Source organism: Sturnus vulgaris, unplaced genomic scaffold (assembly GCF_052056855.1).
Source record: "Sturnus vulgaris isolate bStuVul1 unplaced genomic scaffold, bStuVul1.hap1 Scaffold_198, whole genome shotgun sequence".
NCBI classification, from domain to species: domain Eukaryota; kingdom Metazoa; phylum Chordata; class Aves; order Passeriformes; family Sturnidae; genus Sturnus; species Sturnus vulgaris.
Genome location: NW_028276185.1, coordinates 6,378,343 through 6,396,340, shown reverse-complemented (window position 1 = coordinate 6,396,340; position 17,998 = coordinate 6,378,343). Strand labels below are relative to the sequence as shown.

General features: G+C 58.3%; 1 protein-coding gene across 1 annotated transcript; it reads left to right on the top strand.

Annotated features, from left to right (window-relative positions):
- The first annotated feature begins 998 nt into the window (after positions 1-998).
- On the top strand, positions 999-3,032 carry LOC148217941 (uncharacterized). The gene is made up of 2 exons (XM_088158386.1): positions 999-1,116; positions 1,212-3,032. The coding sequence occupies exon 2, from the start codon at positions 1,216-1,218 to the stop codon at positions 1,867-1,869; it is 654 nt and encodes a 217-aa protein (XP_088014512.1). The 5' UTR covers positions 999-1,116; positions 1,212-1,215; the 3' UTR covers positions 1,870-3,032.
- Positions 3,033-17,998: the final 14,966 nt, after the last annotated feature.

The window sequence follows — 17,998 nt, the reverse complement described above, 5'->3', positions numbered from 1 at the left end:
CTTCCCACATAGATTGCTCCTGCTGCTTCCTTGCTGAACCATATTCCTGCACACTGCCCTTCACCCAAGCCCTTCTCATCACACCAACAGCATCCACCCCCTTTGTCTAAATCCCTTCTCGACTTCCCTTATTGCCCCCCTTGGCGTCCATGTCCTTGATTACCTCTGGGAGAATGTGCAAACTCCCTCAACATGCTCCCAAGGGATCCTTCAGAGATATTTTGGGATTGTCATCCCTTTTGCCGGGATCCCTTCGTGGCTTTCCCTTTCTACCCTCCATGGGTGCCCTGCCATGTTTAGTCCCCGAAGATGCCACTGTAGTCACTGCTGAGATTTTCAGTGCTCTCTGGCTGCCGACTCTTCCCAGCCCCCCTGATCTGTCACTCGTCTGTCTCCTGGCCCCAGCGCCCCCCTGGATGGGAATTTGGGGAGGTGGGAGGGGGGGAGCGCCAAGGCCGGGCCCCCCCGCGCTGTGGTGGCGGCAGCGGCTGCAGTGGGGAGCGAGTGCGGGCGGGAGCGGCCGAGAGCCCAGCGCTGCCCCAGCCCGAGCTGCCCCAGCTCCATCGCTGCCCCTGCGCTGGGATGCTGTGGGTTTGGGGGGAAGAGGGAGCCGGCAGTGGGTGCTGGGCCTGGGGGCAGCAGCAGAAGGGAAGGAGAAGCAGGGTTGGAGAATCAAATGGTCAAATGATGCACGTGGGCGGAGAAGGTGGGATTGTGCAGGAAGTAGGGGAATGGTAGGAGGAAGACGAATGTAAGGAAGAGCAGGGACACATGAGGGGAGTAGAAACGGGAAGCAGCACAAAATTCCAAACCTCCCTATATTTACAGCATCCCTCCAGTCCCAGGGCGATGGTCCCCCCCCAATATTTAGTAGGTGACCGTAGTGGAGGATCCACGATTTTCAGAGGGGTGAATCTTGGTGTTTCTGAGCTTTTTTGGGCTAAAAGTTGGTTCTTTGTATTTTTGCTGGGCCTGAATCCTTATATTTTGCAGGGGGTTTTGGCTGAGTCTGGATGTTTGGAGAGTTTTTGATCTTTGTCTTGATGTTTGGAGGACTTTTGTGCTGAATCTTGATGTTTTGGAGGTTCTTACAGACACAAGATGCACAGTGACTTCGTGAGTTGCGCTTGGGCAAGGAGAAACTCCCAGTCCAAGGTGCTCTCTTCTCTTGTTCTTTCCCAAAATCAGGATTTTTCATTCCCATTGCATAGGCAGATGGAGGAGGAAAAGCCCCGGAGATCCCTCTGGAGGAGGGGCTGCAAACCCAGCCCAAGGAGCTGCGAGGAGGAAAGACCCTCCCTGAGCCGGGAAGGCGGCCGGAGATCCAGGCAGAGCTCAGAGCTGGTGGAGAAGCCTCCTGGAGGGGAGAAGCCCCACAAGTGCTTGGAATGTGGGAAGGGTTTCAGTTGGAGCTCCCACCTGATCCAACACCAGATGATCCACACTGGGGAACGGCCCTATGAGTGTGGGAAATGCAGGAAGAGCTTCAGGGCTATTTCTCATCTGATGCAGCACCAGGTGATCCACACAGGTGAACGGCCCTACACCTGCTTGGAATGTGGGAAGAGCTTTGGGCATAGTTCCAACCTGAGAGGCCACCAGCGCATCCACACCGGGGAGAGGCCCTACGAGTGTCCCAAGTGTGGGAAGAGGTTTCAGACCAGCTCCAATCTCCTCCTACATGAGCGGATTCACACAGAGGAGAGGCCCTTCCGCTGCCTCGACTGCGGGAAGGGATTCAAGCACAACTCCATCCTCACTGTCCACCGGCGCATCCACACTGGGGAGAGGCCCTACGAGTGTCCTGAGTGTGGGAAGAGCTTCTCACAGAGCTCTCACTTGACCCAACACCAACGGAGTCTCCACTAAGGGAAGCCCTGTGAGTGCCCCGAGTGTGGGAAGAGCTTCGTGCTCTGCTCCAGCTCCATCCCCCATGGGAGGATTGGTGTTGGATGATCCCCAGTGACCCCCGTTGGGCAGAGCCCTGGTGATCCGTGGTCCTGGTGATCCCTGTTGGGAAGACACCTGGCTGGGGGGGCTCTGCATCATCCTGTCTCCCTGTGGGCATCTGGATGAATGTAGGGGCAAGAACGTGCATCGGGGCCCAATCTGACATTGGGAAGTCCTTGAGGAGAGCAGATTTGTTGACTTACATCCCCAGAAAATATGTGTTCAATCCTATCTCCTGGTGGCATCCAGGAATACTGAATGGTCTTGGACACCTTTTCCAAACCTCACTGATTCCAGGATTTTCATTTCCTATTGCCCAAGGTTGTCTTCCGCAGCCAAATGGTGATGAACTGAGGCAACAACCAAGATTTTGGAGAAAGTGGGGTGGAAAGTCCTCCAAAAAATGTTTTTCCCTCCCACTCAAGCACATAGGTCCTCAGCTCACACAGACAAGGAAATCCTTTTCTTTTAGCCTCGATTTGCCTTTCATTTCTCTTCATCCTTTTAAAACAACCAACACGGGTGAAAATAAAGACACTGAACTGAGACATGGGTGGGGATACAGAGGGACAAAGACATGGTGGGGCACAGACATGGAGAGTTGAATCATGGTTTTAAAGAGTTAAGATTTTTGCTAAGGGTAGAAGGAGTTTCCATGGCCAAGATGTAAGTTAGGTAGGTAATTACTTGATGCTTAGGAAAGAGCTAATTGGTATAATTATCTGCTATTATGAACTTAGGTATAGAAGAACATAATAAACCGTTAATCATGAAGCACGAGGCCTTGGATCGTGTCAGAGGGTAACAGAGACCTGATGAAGACTCTCCTGACTTCATCCATTGGGACCACTGACCCATTTCGAGACCACCGACCCAATTCAAGAGAAGAACTGTGCACACGTGCAGGACGAATGGGCTCATTTTAATATGGGATGGGGATGGGAGGTGCTGGGGTTATGCACATGTATTGTATGTAAGATCTTGGGCAATAAATAGAGGGCAAAGAACCTTGTTCGGGGCGGTCACGCCTTTGGGAGGTGACTCCCGTGCCGGTGAATAAACACACCACTTTGTAACTTTAATTAGTTACAGCGCCTTTGTCCGTGATTATTCCGGTTTTTAACGATTCAGGGGACAAACTGCGGTCACGTGGGGACACTGCAGGGACATTGTAGTGACCTAAAACAGGACAGGCGACCTCAGGGTGGCCCTGATGTCCCCAAGGCAAGGACACCAAGGTCCCCAGTGTCCCTCGGGGTGACAGTGCCACCCCGTGTCCCCACCCTGTCCCTACCCCTGCCACACCGCTGTGTCCTGAGCCGCCTCCAACATTCGTGTCACCTTCTTGTGTCCCTCCAACATTGTCCCCAAGGCCACCACGATGTCCCCGAGGGCCTGGGCAGCTCTGGGGAATCCCTGTCGCCATGCCCCCCACATGTCACCACCATGTCCCAGTTAACAGCGTCCGCCAAGGTCCCCAGGTGCCATGTCACCGTCTCCAGCCACCCCTGGACATTGCGGTGACCTTGCTGGTGGCCGCGGTGGCCTCGGCGCTGGCCCTGGCGGTCGCCACCCACTGGGCACAGTCACGCAGGCGCTGGGCCATGGCCCAGTGCTCACGGGCGGTGGTGGCCAGGTGTCACCACGATGTCGCCAAGGGTCACCTGGCAGGACATGGCCACCGTGCCCAGGGCCAGCAGCAGGTGACTGTCCTCGGCCACCCCCAGCCGAGCTCACGCCGAGTCCAGGGACACTGCGGGGACATGGGGACACCGCACAGGTGGCACCAGGGACACGGCAGCAGGGCAACCAGCACAGTGGCACCTGAGCAGTGGCACCAGGGACACCCCAGAGCCACCAGCCCAGTGTCCCCAGGGCTGCCCCAGTGTCACGACCCCAGTGTCACCCGTTCAATTCCAGCGCCACCAGTCCAGTGTGACCAACCCAGTGCCATCCCAGTGTCCTCAGCCCTGTCCCAGTGGCACCAGCCCAGTGGCACCAGGGCTGCCAAGGTGTCACCAACCCAGTGTCCCCAGTTCCATCCCACTGCCACCAGTTCTATCCCACTGTCACCAACCCAGTGCCACCAAGCCACTCCCATCCCAGTGTCCCCAGTCCTGTCCCAGTGTCACAAGCTCAGTGCTCCCAGTTCCTTCCCAGTGGTCTTAGTGCCATCCCAGTGTCACTGCCCCATTGCCACCATACCAATATCACCATCCCAGTGCTCCCAGTTCCCTCCCAGTGTCTCCAGTCCCATCCCAGTGTCCCCCATCCTGTCCCAGTGTCCCTGTCCCAGTGCTCCTAGTTGTGTCCCAGTGTCACCAGTTCCATCCCAATGCCACCAGTTGTGTCCCAGTGTCACCATTCAGTGCTCCCAGTTCAATCTGTCTCCAGTTCCCTCCCAGTGCCACCACCCTATTGTCCCCATACCAATGTCACCATCTCAGTGTTACCAAACCACTTCCCTCCCAGTGCTCCCAGTGCCAGCCCAGTGTGTCACGATCCGCTATTAATGCAGATGGTTCTTTTGATCTCAAAGGTGCAAACAGGCAAAATGCAGGGGACAAAATCAGTTTATTCAACAACAGAAAATCAGTTTAGTCAACAACAGCAATGCATTTCATCAAATGCCAACAATTCAGTTACAGTAAAGGGGAGAGGTACAGGATAAGGAAAGGGGAAGGAAAGGAAGGGATGGGAGAATAGCTACCAACAGACGAGACGGGCGTCCTCACGGGTCATCCGATAGACGAGTCCTCGTCCGTGGGGAGATCTCAGGGGTCTTCATCAGTGGAGAGATCTCAAAGGGTCCTTTCCAGAGGGTCGCTCTTTTATAGTCCTTCTCCAAAGCGAGTGGCTTCTGGCCAAGAGGTGGGAAGATTTATGGACCATTGTGTGGTGCTGCAGGAGACAGGTACGGACAAGCAGTCCTCAGCTGGTACAACACAGTCTCTGGTTGGTGCCACAACAGCACAGTCCAGTGAACACAATACACCAGCACACAGTCATGAGCTTCCACCTGGCCCGGCCAGTAAACCATTGTTGGGAGTCAGCCTGGGTGGGGGTCCTCGAGGTCTCCTTGCGACGGTCGGGAGGCAAAATCGAGGGGAACTTCGGACCAACCCTTACACACAGACACAGGACGTATGGCCCAGGGCACGAATGCTGCTCTGAGTCCTGGGAGCAGTGAAATCAGCAGGTGTGGCAGAGTCTCCGCCAAAGGAGACCTGCCGCCCCCAAGGCCTGCCAATGCTGGTGCCTGCTCCTGCCACAGAGACCTGTGTCCCCTGGGGACTTCTCTGCCAGAGGACAGCCAAAGCCCACGTGCATTGGTGTGTGTGCTCCTTTCTGCAGGCGGCTGTTGGCAGGAGCACCTGGTGGCAACACTTGGTCTCTGTCAGAAGCTGTTACTCCTTCCTGGAATGATTTTTGCTTGGAAGTGATTATCTGCAGCACAAAAACCCCATCCACTGTTGACTTTCACAACACAATTAGATTCTTACGGAGATCCTCTCAAGTTTCCTTGTGTCCTTCTGACTGTTTTTCTTGCTTTCTGGTAAAAAACATCAGCCCAGCACGTGATGCCCAATGCTGGAGGTTGCTGCTTGTCTGGCTGTGGCCAGCAGCTCACGTCCAAACACAACTGGGTGCCTGCTGGGCAAGGGAATGGACAGGAACTCGCGGTGAATTTCCCTGGTGAACTTGCAAGGAACCTGGGCAAGATAGGGATAACTCTGGGGTGAAACAACCTGTTTTGTGTCTCCGTCGATGATGGTGCCAGCCCCATGAAGGAACAGCCAAGACAAGCACTGAGAGCAAACGTATCCTGCCACTTTCTTCTGTTCGATGGGCACGGAACACACTTGTTCCCACAGCTCCACAAGACTTGATCCAGGAATAAGGGAGGGCCTCCAACAAGACCAGAGCAGAATCCTCACTCAGCAGAGCCTGAGCCTATGACCTGGGCCATCTGTTCAGCAGACACCAAAGTGCTTACTTCCCTCTATCCCTGAACCTCAGCCACACGAGTCCTGCTTTTCTTCAGCATCTGCTGCTTCTTCCTTCTTTCTCAGCAAGGTCTCCATTTCCAGTGTAGACGCTCACGCTGTTTTTAGAAAGGTGCCTGAATGGAGGAGAGTGTCAGCAGCTGCAGCTAAGGGCTCGTGTCCCATCAGAGTCTCTAACGATGGCACCAACGCTGCTGCCTTGGGACAGCCGACTCTGGAAGGCGAGTGTGCCCTTGAGCAGAGCCGCTGAGGTCAGTCAGGGGGACAGGCTGCAGCTGAAGCTGCCAAGCGTTGCTGTGATTCTGGCAAGTCAAGAGAAAACCATGGTGACCACTTTCCCTTACACCCTTGGCCAAGCCACGAAAAATTGTGCGCACAGCATCCCCTCTGGTGTGGATGTCTTCCTGAGGAGGTACAAGCCTTCTGGGTGCTGCTGTTCCTGTGCACACTCTGGTCATTTTTCTCTGGTGTCCAGAGCCACGTTGACAGCAGGAGCTCCACAGGCCAGCTCCAGGAGACATCGTTCTTGCCATGGTGGCAGCAGCTCTGTGGGTCCCGAGCTCAGTGTCAGGGGAGTCTTGGCCACACAGCACAGTGGCCTGGACAGCTCTGGGGACCCGGGCTGATCGCCAGCGCTGCCACTTCCCACTGCTCCTCGGCTGCAGCAGCCAGTGGCCGTGCTCCAGCAGGACCTCCTTGTCCCTCCTTGTCCCTCCTTGTCCCTGGCCAAAGCAGCCTGGGCACCTCGGGGCTGTCCCCACCGTCCTGCTGAGGCCAGGCCTCGAGGGCTTCTGCCACAGGCACCAGAGACGCGTCGGGGAAGCGCCAGAGCAGCCGGCTGGCAGGAAGAAGGTGGCTGTCTGGGGGCTGCTTATGGCCTCTGCCACCCAGTTCCTCAGGGCTTCCCACCAACCCATCCACACAAGTCCTCCTGGCCCATCACAGCCTCCCGCCACCCAGCGCCACACGCATCCCCCTCACGCCTTCCCACTGCCTTCTCCGGGCAGGCCTTGGCAGCACCGCAGCCCTTCATGGCCTCCCACTGTCCCGTGCCCTCCACGCCTCCCCCAGGCCTGCCTGGCTGCTGAAGGAGCTCCAGAGGAGCCGCATCAAGAGGCACCTCAGAGCCCTCAGCAATCCAGCCAGCAACACACGGGCAGGACACAGATGGCGCTTCCAGGCTGGCAGAGGGGTGCTGGCCATCTCCAGGGACCGGTCTCTCAGGGATCCCCGCCGCAGCTCCGGCCTCTGCCCGCCCGCTCTGTCGGAAGCCTTAAGGCTTCCACAGAACCACCAAAGGCCAAGGGCCTTTTGGCCACTTTCCCTTCCACACCGCACGCTCGGACAACTTGGCGAGCACAAGCACCCTTTTTGCCCTCTTCCCCATTGGCACCAGAAGAAAGCTCCTGGACCTCTGTGTATGACAACAGCAATTTACTAATCCTACAATGGGGTGAAAGAACGTCCTTGAAGTGCAGAGGTGTTCCCTGCAGGCTCAGGTGGCCCCAGCAGACGCAGCCTCCCGGATCAGTTCTCCACAGTGCTCACACAGGACAACCAGCCCCTGCGACACAGGGAAGGCCGTGACTTCCAGAGGCGGCGGAATCCATCTCGCATCTGCTGGAGTCCGGAGGAGGGAATGCTCTGTACAGCTCTGTTGATGTACAGAGTCTGAAGAGCCAGGCATGAGATGGCAGGGCTGGTGTCATCTGTCATGTCCTGAAGGGCTGGAAGAGAGAGGAACAGAGCCACAGTCAGAGCCTGCATCTGCAGGGACCTGGGGAGACCCTCCTGCCCCATCCCTCCCACACGGCAGCTCTTGCCATAGCCTGAAGGAAGCAGGAGACAGCGAGGATCAGGTGGAAGGCGCTGGCCACGAATGTCCCTCCCGCAGGCCCCTGGAAGGTCTCTGTGCTCTGCCCACGCCGCCCCTCGTGCGCGCAGGGAGCAGAGCCCTCCCAGCCGGGGCAGGGAACGCAGCTGCCAGCGCCAGCCCCCGCTGACAGCCCGCTGGCCTCACTCACCCCTGCACATGAGCTGCAACTCTCGCTGCTGCTCTCTCAGGAACCGCCCGGCCATCCCTGCCAACACAGAGCCTGTCACGGCCCCAGCCGCACAGCTGCCCCGCAGCGGCGCTGCCAGCCCTGCGGCCACAGCAGCGCCTTCCCCTGCAGGGCTCAGGCCGGGCCCTCGCCGCATCCTGACGCCCAAGGACACGGCTGCGAGAGGGCGGCAGCGGCGCCGAGGGCAGGCGGGGCTCCAGAGCCCCGGCCCGGATGGCGCTGCCGGGGCAGCAGGCGGGGCTGGGGCCGAGCTGCGGCGGGGCGGGGAGGGAGCCGGGCTTGTGGCTCACCAAGAAACCTGACGGCCGCCTCTCGCAGGGGCTCCTGTGGGCTCCGCAGGTACGGCAGCGCCTGGCGCAGCAGCTCGGCCGCTCGGCTCCTGTCCTGTGCCAGCTGGAGAGAGCGGCAGGGCACGGAGGGAAGGGTTGGCGCGGGCTCTGTCCCTTGGCCCCGGCCTGCCCTGCCCGCACAGCCCTGAGCGGGGCAGAGGGCCCGGCAAGGCGCGGGCTTGATGGAGCTCGGGGCTCCATCAGCTCCGGCCCTGGCGCCAGAGGAGCCTGGAGAAGAGCCCGCGTGGGCAGCCCAGGGAAGGGAGCAGCGTTCTTACCAAGCACTCGCCAAACCTCCACATCTGATCCGCCATCAGCAGCTGCTCAAGATCTCTCCTCTTCAGGAAGCTTAGTGCAGAAAGCAGCGTTTCACAAGAGGCCTGCAGAGCAGCAGAGACCCAGAGATGGCACCGCAGCCCAGGGCACAGGACCTGCCTCTCTGTGCCAAGGCCAGGAGGAGGCTGGAGCCCATGAGGTGCCCGGGTGCAGGGAGACAGCTGAGCCCCCTGCCAGGAGGACAGCAGCGCCCAGGAGTCCTCACCTCTGCCACACGCATGTTCTCATCGTGGCAGTTGAAGAAGAGTGGCAGCAGGCTCTTGCTCACAAGCATCTTGAGGGGCTTTTTACCCTTGGCCGCTACCAACCTCATCACCTCTTGGAAGAGGCGAATGGAGAGCAGCTGCACATGGCGGTTGTCCTGTTGGAAAGGAAGCAAAAGCCCTCCTCATCAGCTGCTCCAGACCCCTCTGTGCACAGGCCCAAAAATCCACGGGGCCCCACACTTGGGGGCAGCACCCAGTGGCCGTGGCTGGGGGCACAGAGCCTTACGTTGTCCAGCAGTGGCCAGAGCGCGCCAGCCAGCCGCAGGGCGATGGGGCTGGGTATTGCGAGGTGTCTGTGCGAGAGCAGAAAGCTGAGCACCGCGACGGTCATCTCAACGATGTCTTCATCTGCATCCCGCAACAGCTCCACAAGGCTTTCTGTCAGGCTGTACATTCTAATGCTCTGCATGGAAGACAAGGCAGGGCAAGCCCACGCTGCTGCTGCTGCTGCCGTGGAGCCCAGGGGCCGAAGGACTGTCCTGAAGCACTCGGGCAGCTGAACAGCAACGCAGGAGAGCTGGGAGCAGCTGCCACAGCTCCCAAAGCCCAGCCAAGCCCAAGGGGCTGCTTTCCCCAGCCCCACGCTGCCAGCACAGCTTCAGCCGCTGCTGTCTTCTCACCATCGAGGGCTCCTTGCTGAGCTGCACGAGGCCTCTGAGCACCAGGCGAAGCATCTCCCTGGACGTGCTCTGCAGGCGCCTTGCCATGATCTCCAGGAGGCTGTCACCCCATTCATTGATGTCCAGGAAGTCCAGGACCTGAAAGGCACAAAGCAGTGACCGGGGTGCCCAGCTGGCAGGAGCTCAGAACTGCACAGGGCTGAGCCAAGGCAGCAGCACAGGGCACGGGCACCGTCCCAGGCAGCTGCGGCTGTGAGAGGGCAGAGAGGTGGGAGGCAGCTCAGCTGTGCTGCCCATGGGGCTCACCTCCACAAGGAACGCCATGGCAGGCAGCTGCCAGTCTGAAATGTCTTGGCTGAGGAGCTCCAAGAGGCAGGAGATGAAGCTGCAACACCAGATCATGGAGACACAGCGCATCTCCCTGGTGGGGGGAAAAGGCATCATTGCCCCTGAGCCGGGAGGGCAAAGCTCTCCCAGGAGTGACCCACGGAGCTCTGGTCTTTTCCCAAGCCCCCCGTGGGCGCTTTGGGAGGCGGCTGTTCCCGGGCACCCTCCTGTGCCAGCCTTTTCCAGTCTGCTCGTCCGTCTCTTTGTGACAAAGCCCTCTCACCCATGCCCATGGGAACTGTGTGGGGCACCCTGGGCACAAGTGCCGGGGGCAGCAGGGAGAAGGGGGTCTCACCTGGCCAGGAGTCCCACTGCATAGTGGTGGGTGTCAGTACAGAGCAGCGTGTCCCAGCCAGCCTTGCCTTCCATGGCTACCACAACACGCTCACACTGCACTCGGCAGAGCAGGACCTTCAGGGTCTGCACTGCAAACCTGTGTGCAGAGCAAAGCCCAGGTCATGCTGGCAGCCCTGGCTCCTGCCTTGGAAGGGATGGGGAGACTGGGAGGACTGGGATGGAGCACCTTTGGGGGTTGGTGGCAAGGCCCAGTTGCTCCTGGCACCCCTTCCAGAAGGTATCAACCTCCTCTGGTGTATCCAGTGCGCTGATGTAAACTTGGAAGAGCAGACACAGAAAGAGACGGGGAAAATACTCCAACACTATAGGTGGGCACCAGGTCAGGTTGAAGACACTCCACAGTGTCACGGTTGCCTGTAAAAAATGAACCACCCAGAGACAACACTCAGTGCCAGGACATCCGTGTGGCAGGGCCCGAGCATGCCAGGGAGAGGCCGGGGGAGACACCTCGGGGTCACCCAGCCTGGTGCCCCTGAACCTTGCCCCTAAGGCAGGTTTCAGCGCAGTGCCTGAGGCAGAGAGATGCAGCTGGGGGGAGGACAGAGAGCTAGCTGCTGGAGAGGTGGCCTAGGGGCAAGCCAAGGTCAGTTGCAGGAACTCACAGCCAGGGCAAAGACTCCTGTGCTGTCGCCATCGGAGGTGTACACACTGTCCACTGGCCAGGCGTTCAGCACATTGAGGAGTATCTGCAGCGCCGGCTCCGCAGTCCCAGTGGAGGACATGATCACTCCCCACATGGCCGTAGCAGCTCTGTGGGGTCAGAGCTCTGTGTCAGGGGGGTCTGGGCCACAGCACTGTGGCCTGGGCTGCTGCAGGGGCCCGCGCTGGCCGTCAGCCCTGCCTCTGCCCACCGGCCCTCACTGGCAGCACCCAGCCAGCCCACGGGGGTGCAGGCATCTTGAGGGGCAGGGAGGGAGCGTGGCAGCACGCTCAGGGCCTGACATGGCAGCACTGGCAAACGGAGGAGCCAGAGGCTCCTGGAACTGTCCCCCTGTCTGGCAGTCACCAGGGACAGGCTCTACAGGGTAACGGGCCGGGGAACCCTAAACCCTCATGGCAGGTGGGGCTGCCGTACCTGTCACCCGATGGGGCCCAGCGCAAGAGAGTCATCAGCACATCGCAGGGGTATTCCCTGGTCAGCTCCAGAAGGGCCTTGTCCAGCCTGTGCCCAGCAGACTCATTGGCCGTGAGCCACTTGTGGATGTACCTCACCATGGCTGGCACCTGCAGAAGGCCCGGGGAGACTTGGACACCTGCCCGAGCAGCAGGTTCCCCAGCTTCCCCTGAGAAGTGCTGCCCTTCCTACCCTATTGGGCTGGGCCTCAAAGACTGAAGGAACCCAGCAGAGCTGGCTTGAGGCACCACACAAATCCTGGCCACAGGCTGCTTACTTGCTTTGGATTGGAGACACCCTTCTCCACAAGCAAATCCAGCATGGCAGCCCCGGTCTCAGCAGTGAAGAGGGGAAAGTTTGCCAAGAGCCCAGTGCCCACACCGGTGGTCTCTTCCCGCCAAATGCACATGATGAATTCATAGATCATCTGCAGGAGAAGGGCAGGAAGAGAGGGAGAATCCATGGAGTGCTCCAAGCACGGTGCTGGGCTGAGCAGTGACAGCAGGCCCAGCCCAGGTGGGGATGGCTGCAGTACCTGCGCTGTTCTGCGGAAGCGGCCACGGGCAGGGTCCTGCTCTTGTGTCGGGTCCATGGCGGCACCTGGCAAAGAGCGAGCGCAGCCAGGGCTGAGGGGCTGTGGGAGAGGCTGGAGAACACAGGCCAGCCCTGCATTCCCAGGCAGGGACAGCCCTGGGATGCTCCAGGGATGGGGTGTGGCTGCCTTGGGCTTCAGCCCCAGCTCCTCTTCTGTCCTATCCATGGGCATGTGGGATGGGATGGGATGGGATGGGATGGGATGGGATGGGATGGGATGGGATGGGATGGGATGGGATGGGATGGGATGGGATGGGGCTAAGCTGGCTGCAGGCACCAGCCCTGTGGCCCAGCTCTGCTACTCACCCTCCTGCAGCAGCTGGATCTGCTCCAGCTCTTCAGGCTGCTGTGCTGAGGGAGCTGCAGCCTCCTCCTCCTCCTTCACCCAGGCCAGCTTGGGCACTCTGGGTGGTGTCTGCTCCATGTCACTGTTTGGAGTTGGGACTGCTTGCAGGAGAGATGTCTTGGAAAAGCTCCAGATGAGCAAGTGCTGCAGTTGTGCCTTGTAGGCAGCTGCAACAGAGAAGCCTTGGGAAGGCTACAGGACACCGTGTCCTGCAGTCTATCCTCGAGGTCACCTGCAGAGGAAACGCTTTGGAGAAGCTCCGGGTCAGTAGGGAACAAGCTGGCTGTGTGGGGGCTCCTCACAGCACCGCTCTCTCCGTCCTGTCCCGACGAGTGCACCGAGCACTGTGGTGTGGCCGTGTCACCGCCAGCACCTATGTCACGACGTGTCACAAAGGGTCACCCTTGTACGCTCTGTCCCTTTCCTATTGCACGGTGACCACGGTGCACTGTGTCACAAAGAGCCCTAGGACACACCTCCACGTGCCCTGGGGACACCCCCACCCCCCAAAGTGGCCCAGCTTGCAAGGAAGACGTTCCCCCAAGGTTCGAGGACAGCCCAACCGGAATTTTAGGAATGGCTCAAACAACAAGCAGATGCTCCTCTGCTCTGCCTGCTCAGGGCAGCAGAAGGAGCCCCCACGGTTGCCAAAGCAGCTGCAGCAGCAAGGGCATCGGGGCCTTCCACAGCAGCTGCCAGGGCCTCTTTGGGACAAGGCCCGGTGCTGGGTGGCCGTCACACACACAGGAGTGTGACACAGGCACGGGACGTATGGCCCAGGGCACAAATGCTGCTCTGAGTCCTGGGAGCAGTGAAATCAGCAGGTGTGGCAGAGTCCCTGCCAAAGGAGACCTGCCGCCCCCAAGGCCTGCCAATGCTGGTGCCTGCTCCTGCCACAGAGACCTGTGTCCCCTGGGGACTTCTCTGCCAGAGGACAGCCAAAGCCCACGTGCATTGGTGTGTGTGCTCCTTTCTGCAGGCGGCTGTTGGCAGGAGCACCTGGTGGCAACACTTGGTCTCTGTCAGAAGCTGTTACTCCTTCCTGGAATGATTTTTGCTTGGAAGTGATTATGTGCAGTGTCCACGCATCTCCCCAGTCCATCAGTGCCTCACACACGAGGTGACCACCAAGCCACTCTCCGGCCATCTGACCCGCAGCTGAGCCCTTCCCAGAGTGCCCGCACCCGCAGGGAGCGCAGGGCTGGATTTGGCCGCCAGAGAGTTGGTGACCCTCGTGAGATCCTCGGTGCATTTAGTTCCTACAGGAGTGTGGGCACCGCTGGGAAATGATCTGCATGCCTTGTTAATTGGATGTTCTTCCACCGCTAGCCTGGGGCAGGATCTCTCCCGGTCCTCCTCTCAACTCCCGGGCCTCTCCTCAGCCAATCAGAGAAGGCACAAAAATAATTGAGCCAATCAGAGCGCGCGGCGCTGATGACTCCTCAGGCAGTCCCAGAGCGCCCAGAGCTCCTCACCTGGACTCCACCCGCGCCCCGCCCCCAGCGCCCCCCGCCAGGAGAATTTGGGGAGGGGGGTATCGCGTTTTATCTTCTTTTGTGTTCTTCCAGAGTCGGGATTAAATGCTCGACAGACGGAATTTAGTGTTTGGACTCAGATATTTATTAATTCTTATCTATATTACAGTGAGTTCTACAGCACTTCTAGCTAACAGGCTAAAAATGGACACGTATCTCTCTCTCTCTCTCTCTCTCTCTACAAGGCCTTTTAAGGGCCAATCTGTCCAATTAAGAACCGACAGCTGAATTCTTTTTACTTTTAACCCAACAACCAATCACCTGTGACCTGCAATGTGGAATTTTCTATCCAATTACAAAAGTACCACCAAGACCTGTGAAGAAGGTGAAAAAGAAAGAAAACTCCACCCTAAAACCTCCATCTTGTTTATATATATTAATATAATCTAAACCCACAAATTCTAAATTTTCCACCATGGGTCATTACACACTTCTATTCAAACTACACACCAGTGATCCCAGTTCTATCACAATTCTGGAAAGCTTCTTCACATCCTCAGGTCAAAAGCAGTGTTTTCCTGGAGGTCAATGCCTGTCAGCACAGAAAGCCCAAACCCCTCAGTTTCCAGGGTTCCAACAGGGGGGAGGTGTCAGACCCTGCCCGGCGCTGGCCATGGGGCGTGTGGGGCAGCTGGGGCCCTACTGGTGCCACTGGGAGCCCCCCGGGCTGGGGGCGCGGAGCTCTCGGGTGAGCGGGAGGGGCGGGAAATGGTGAGATGTTGGCTCTTCCAGTCCATCCCAGTCTCTCCTAGTGCCTCCCCAGGCCCTGCCAATATCCTCATAGTCCCTCCCAGTGTCACTAGAGTCCCTCCAAATTCCTCTCAGTCCACAGCCATTCCATTCCAAGTCCATTCCCTGTCCTTTCCAAGTCCTTTTTCAGTCCAATTCCAGACCACCACCCTATCACCCATTGCCCCAATCCGTTCCACTCTCTCTCGATGTTTCCCCATTCTCTCCAGCTTCACTCCCAGTCCCTCTCAGTGCCACACCAGTCCTCTCCCATCTCCCCCCCGCTGATCCCAAAGTGTCCTCACTCTCTCCCAGTGACCCCCAGTGTATCCATCTCACTGTGGCCCTCGAGCTCCCAGCCCGGCCCCGGCTGCCTGCTCTGCTCCCTGATGGATTTCTACCCTGCCGACATCCAGCTGAGCTGGTTCCAGGGCCAGCAGGAGCCCTCGGGACACGTGGTGGCCACCGACCTGTTCCTCAACGGGGACTGGATTTGTACCAGCTCCTGGTGCTGCTGGAAACCCCCCTGGCACGGGGTCAGCTCCAGTTCCAGGTGGAGCACGTCAGCCTGGAGCACCCCCTGAGCCGGCACTGGGGCACGGCCCGGACCCCACAGCAGGGGGTAGTGGGGGAAGTACTGGGGGGCTGGTGGGTGAATTGAGGTGTGCTGGGAGTAACTGTGAGGGAGTTTGAGATAGTCTGGCTTAAACTGGGAGTAAGGCTCGGGGGTCTAGAATGGCTAAGAAGGAGTCTGAAGGATGTTGGGGAGGGTGGGATGGGGTTCCGGGTGTCCTTCTGGGCACTGGGAGGGAGTTTGGGGGTACTGGGTGTAACTGGGAGGGATTTGAGTGAGCCTGGAGGGGATGGAAGAAGATCAGGGAGGGAAAAGCAGGGGTTGGAATGAGATTGGTTGTGCTGGAGAGAAACTGAGACGCGTCTTGGTGTGTCCTGGTGGGGCTTGGAAGTGACTGTGAGAGGGTTGGGAGTCCTGTGGTAGTGGGGGGAAACTGAGAGGGGAGTTACGGGATCCGGAGAGGGACAAGAGGGGCTTTGGTGGGAGCTGGGGAGGCTGGGAAGAGACTGGGAGGAGATTTTAAGGGGTCCTGGGTAGGCTGGAGGAAATTGGGAGGGTACTTAGAGGGATTTGGAGTATCTGTGACAGGTTTTGGGAGGGTCCTGACCCTTGTGATCCCCCAGAGATGTTGCCAGACACCGTCCAGAGCAAGGTGCTGATGGGAATTGGGGGCTTCGAGCTGGGCTTCAATCTTCCTAGCACTGGGGCTCGGATTCTACTTGTGCAAGAGGGAGGGGTCCTAGGGAGTCGTGTGCTCCCTCCACCAGCGCGCATGTGCTCCCCCTGAGGCTCCCAGTCCAGTGACATCCCCCTTTTCTCCACCCACAGAACTCCTGACCCAGCAGTGGCGGCAGACCCTGCCCATTGCCTCGAGCCCAGCCAGGACACCCTGCTTTGTCCCCACACTGATATTGGGGGAGGGTCGTGTGTCCTCCCCAGCCCCGCTGTCACTCTGACCCCGCCTGGCTGCTCCCAATAAAGCTTCTCAGTTAGACCCAGTCCCGTTTATTGTGGGGCGGGACTGGGAAAGGACTTGGGGGGACCCCGCGGGGGGATCGTGACTGGGCGGGGAGGGTGGGGTCCAGGTGGGGAACACTGGGTGCTGCGGGTCTGCCCGGCAACCGGTGAGTCATCACAGCTGCCCTCTCTGATTGGCTGAATCTTCTCCATCGCATTCTCTGATTGGCTGAGGGGAGGCCCGGGAGTGAGAGAAGGAACAGGAGAGATCCCGCCCCGAGCACCGGCACGGGAACAACAGAGCCAGCCTGGGCACAGCGAGGGAATTTATTACCAACCAAATCACAGCGGGACAAGGAGAAGGGAAAGAAATCTCTCCAACCAATTCCCCCCACGCAACGGGGATAACCAGGATCACGGATCACCAGGGCTCTGCCCAATGGGGGTCACTGGGGATCATCCAACACCGATCCTCCCATGGGGGATGGACCTGGAGCAGAGCACGAAGCTCTTCCCACACTCGGGGCACTCACAGGGCTTCCCTTAGTGGTGACTCCGTTGGTGCTGAGTCAAGTGAGAGCTCCTGGAGAAGCTCTTCCCACACTCAGGACACTCGTAGGGCCTCTCCCCAGTGTGGATGCGCTGGTGCCTGATGAGGTTGTCGTTGCGGTTGAATCTCTTCCGGCAGTCGGGGCAGCGGAAGGGCCTCTCCTCTGTGTGAATCCGCTCATGTAGGAGGAGATTGGAGCTGGTGTGAAACCTCTTCCCACACTTGGGACATTCGTAGGGCCTCTCCCCAGTGTGGATGCGCTGGTGTTTTCTCAGGTCAGAGGTCCATGCGAAGTTCTTCCCACATTCCAAGCAGGTGTAGGGCCGTTCCCCTGTGTGGATCACCTGGTGCCGGATCAGGCTGGAGCTGTTGCTGAAGCCCTTCCCACATTCCCCACACTCGTAGGGCTTTTCCCCAGTGTGGATCCTCTGGTGTAGGATCAGTTTGGACCTGTAGCTGAAACCCTTCCCACATTCCAAGCACTTGTGGGGCTTCTCCCCTCCAGGAGGCTTCTCCACCAGCTCTGAGCTCTGCCTGGATCTCCGGCCGCCTTCCCGGCTCAGGGAGGGTCTTTCCTCCTCACAGCTCCCTGGGCTGGGTTTGCAGCCCCTCCTCGCGAGAGATCTCCAGGGCTTTTCTGCCTCCTCCATCCCTGCACACCTGGGGAATGAAAATTCCTGGTTTAGGGGGAAATAAGAAGAAGACAACTCCATAAACTGGGTGTTCCTCCTTGCCCAAGTCCATCTCTGGAAGTCATTGAGCATCTTGTGTCTCTAATAACCTCCCAAACAACAAGATTCCCAACCAAAATCCCCCAAACTTTAAGACACGGATCAAAAACACCCCAAATATCAAGCTTCAGCCAAAATCCCCTCCAAAATTATGCTGGTTTGAAAGCAAAACCAGTGAAAGACTCCAAGTCAGAAATAGAATTTCATAAGAAAAATATAATAGAAAAAAAATCCATGCAATAGTACAAAAGAAAACAACTGACAGAATCAGAATACAACCTGACACCCCGCTAGTTAGGGTGGTGGTAGCAGTCCAGATGAAGTGGTTTTGTTGTAGTAGTGATCCTGTAGAAAGGTCTGGTAGCTCTTGTCCTCTAGAAACCAGTGGGTAAGGGCTGCCTTGGTGTTCCAAATCTCAGATTTTATCTAGGTAAGAAAGGCTTGGCTCCTCCCCCTGGCTGGAGCATCTCCCAATGGGATGATGGAATTTTATCAGTCATGCAGTGGCACTCAATGGCCCATTAACAGAAGATATCTTCCTGGAGGAAGGATG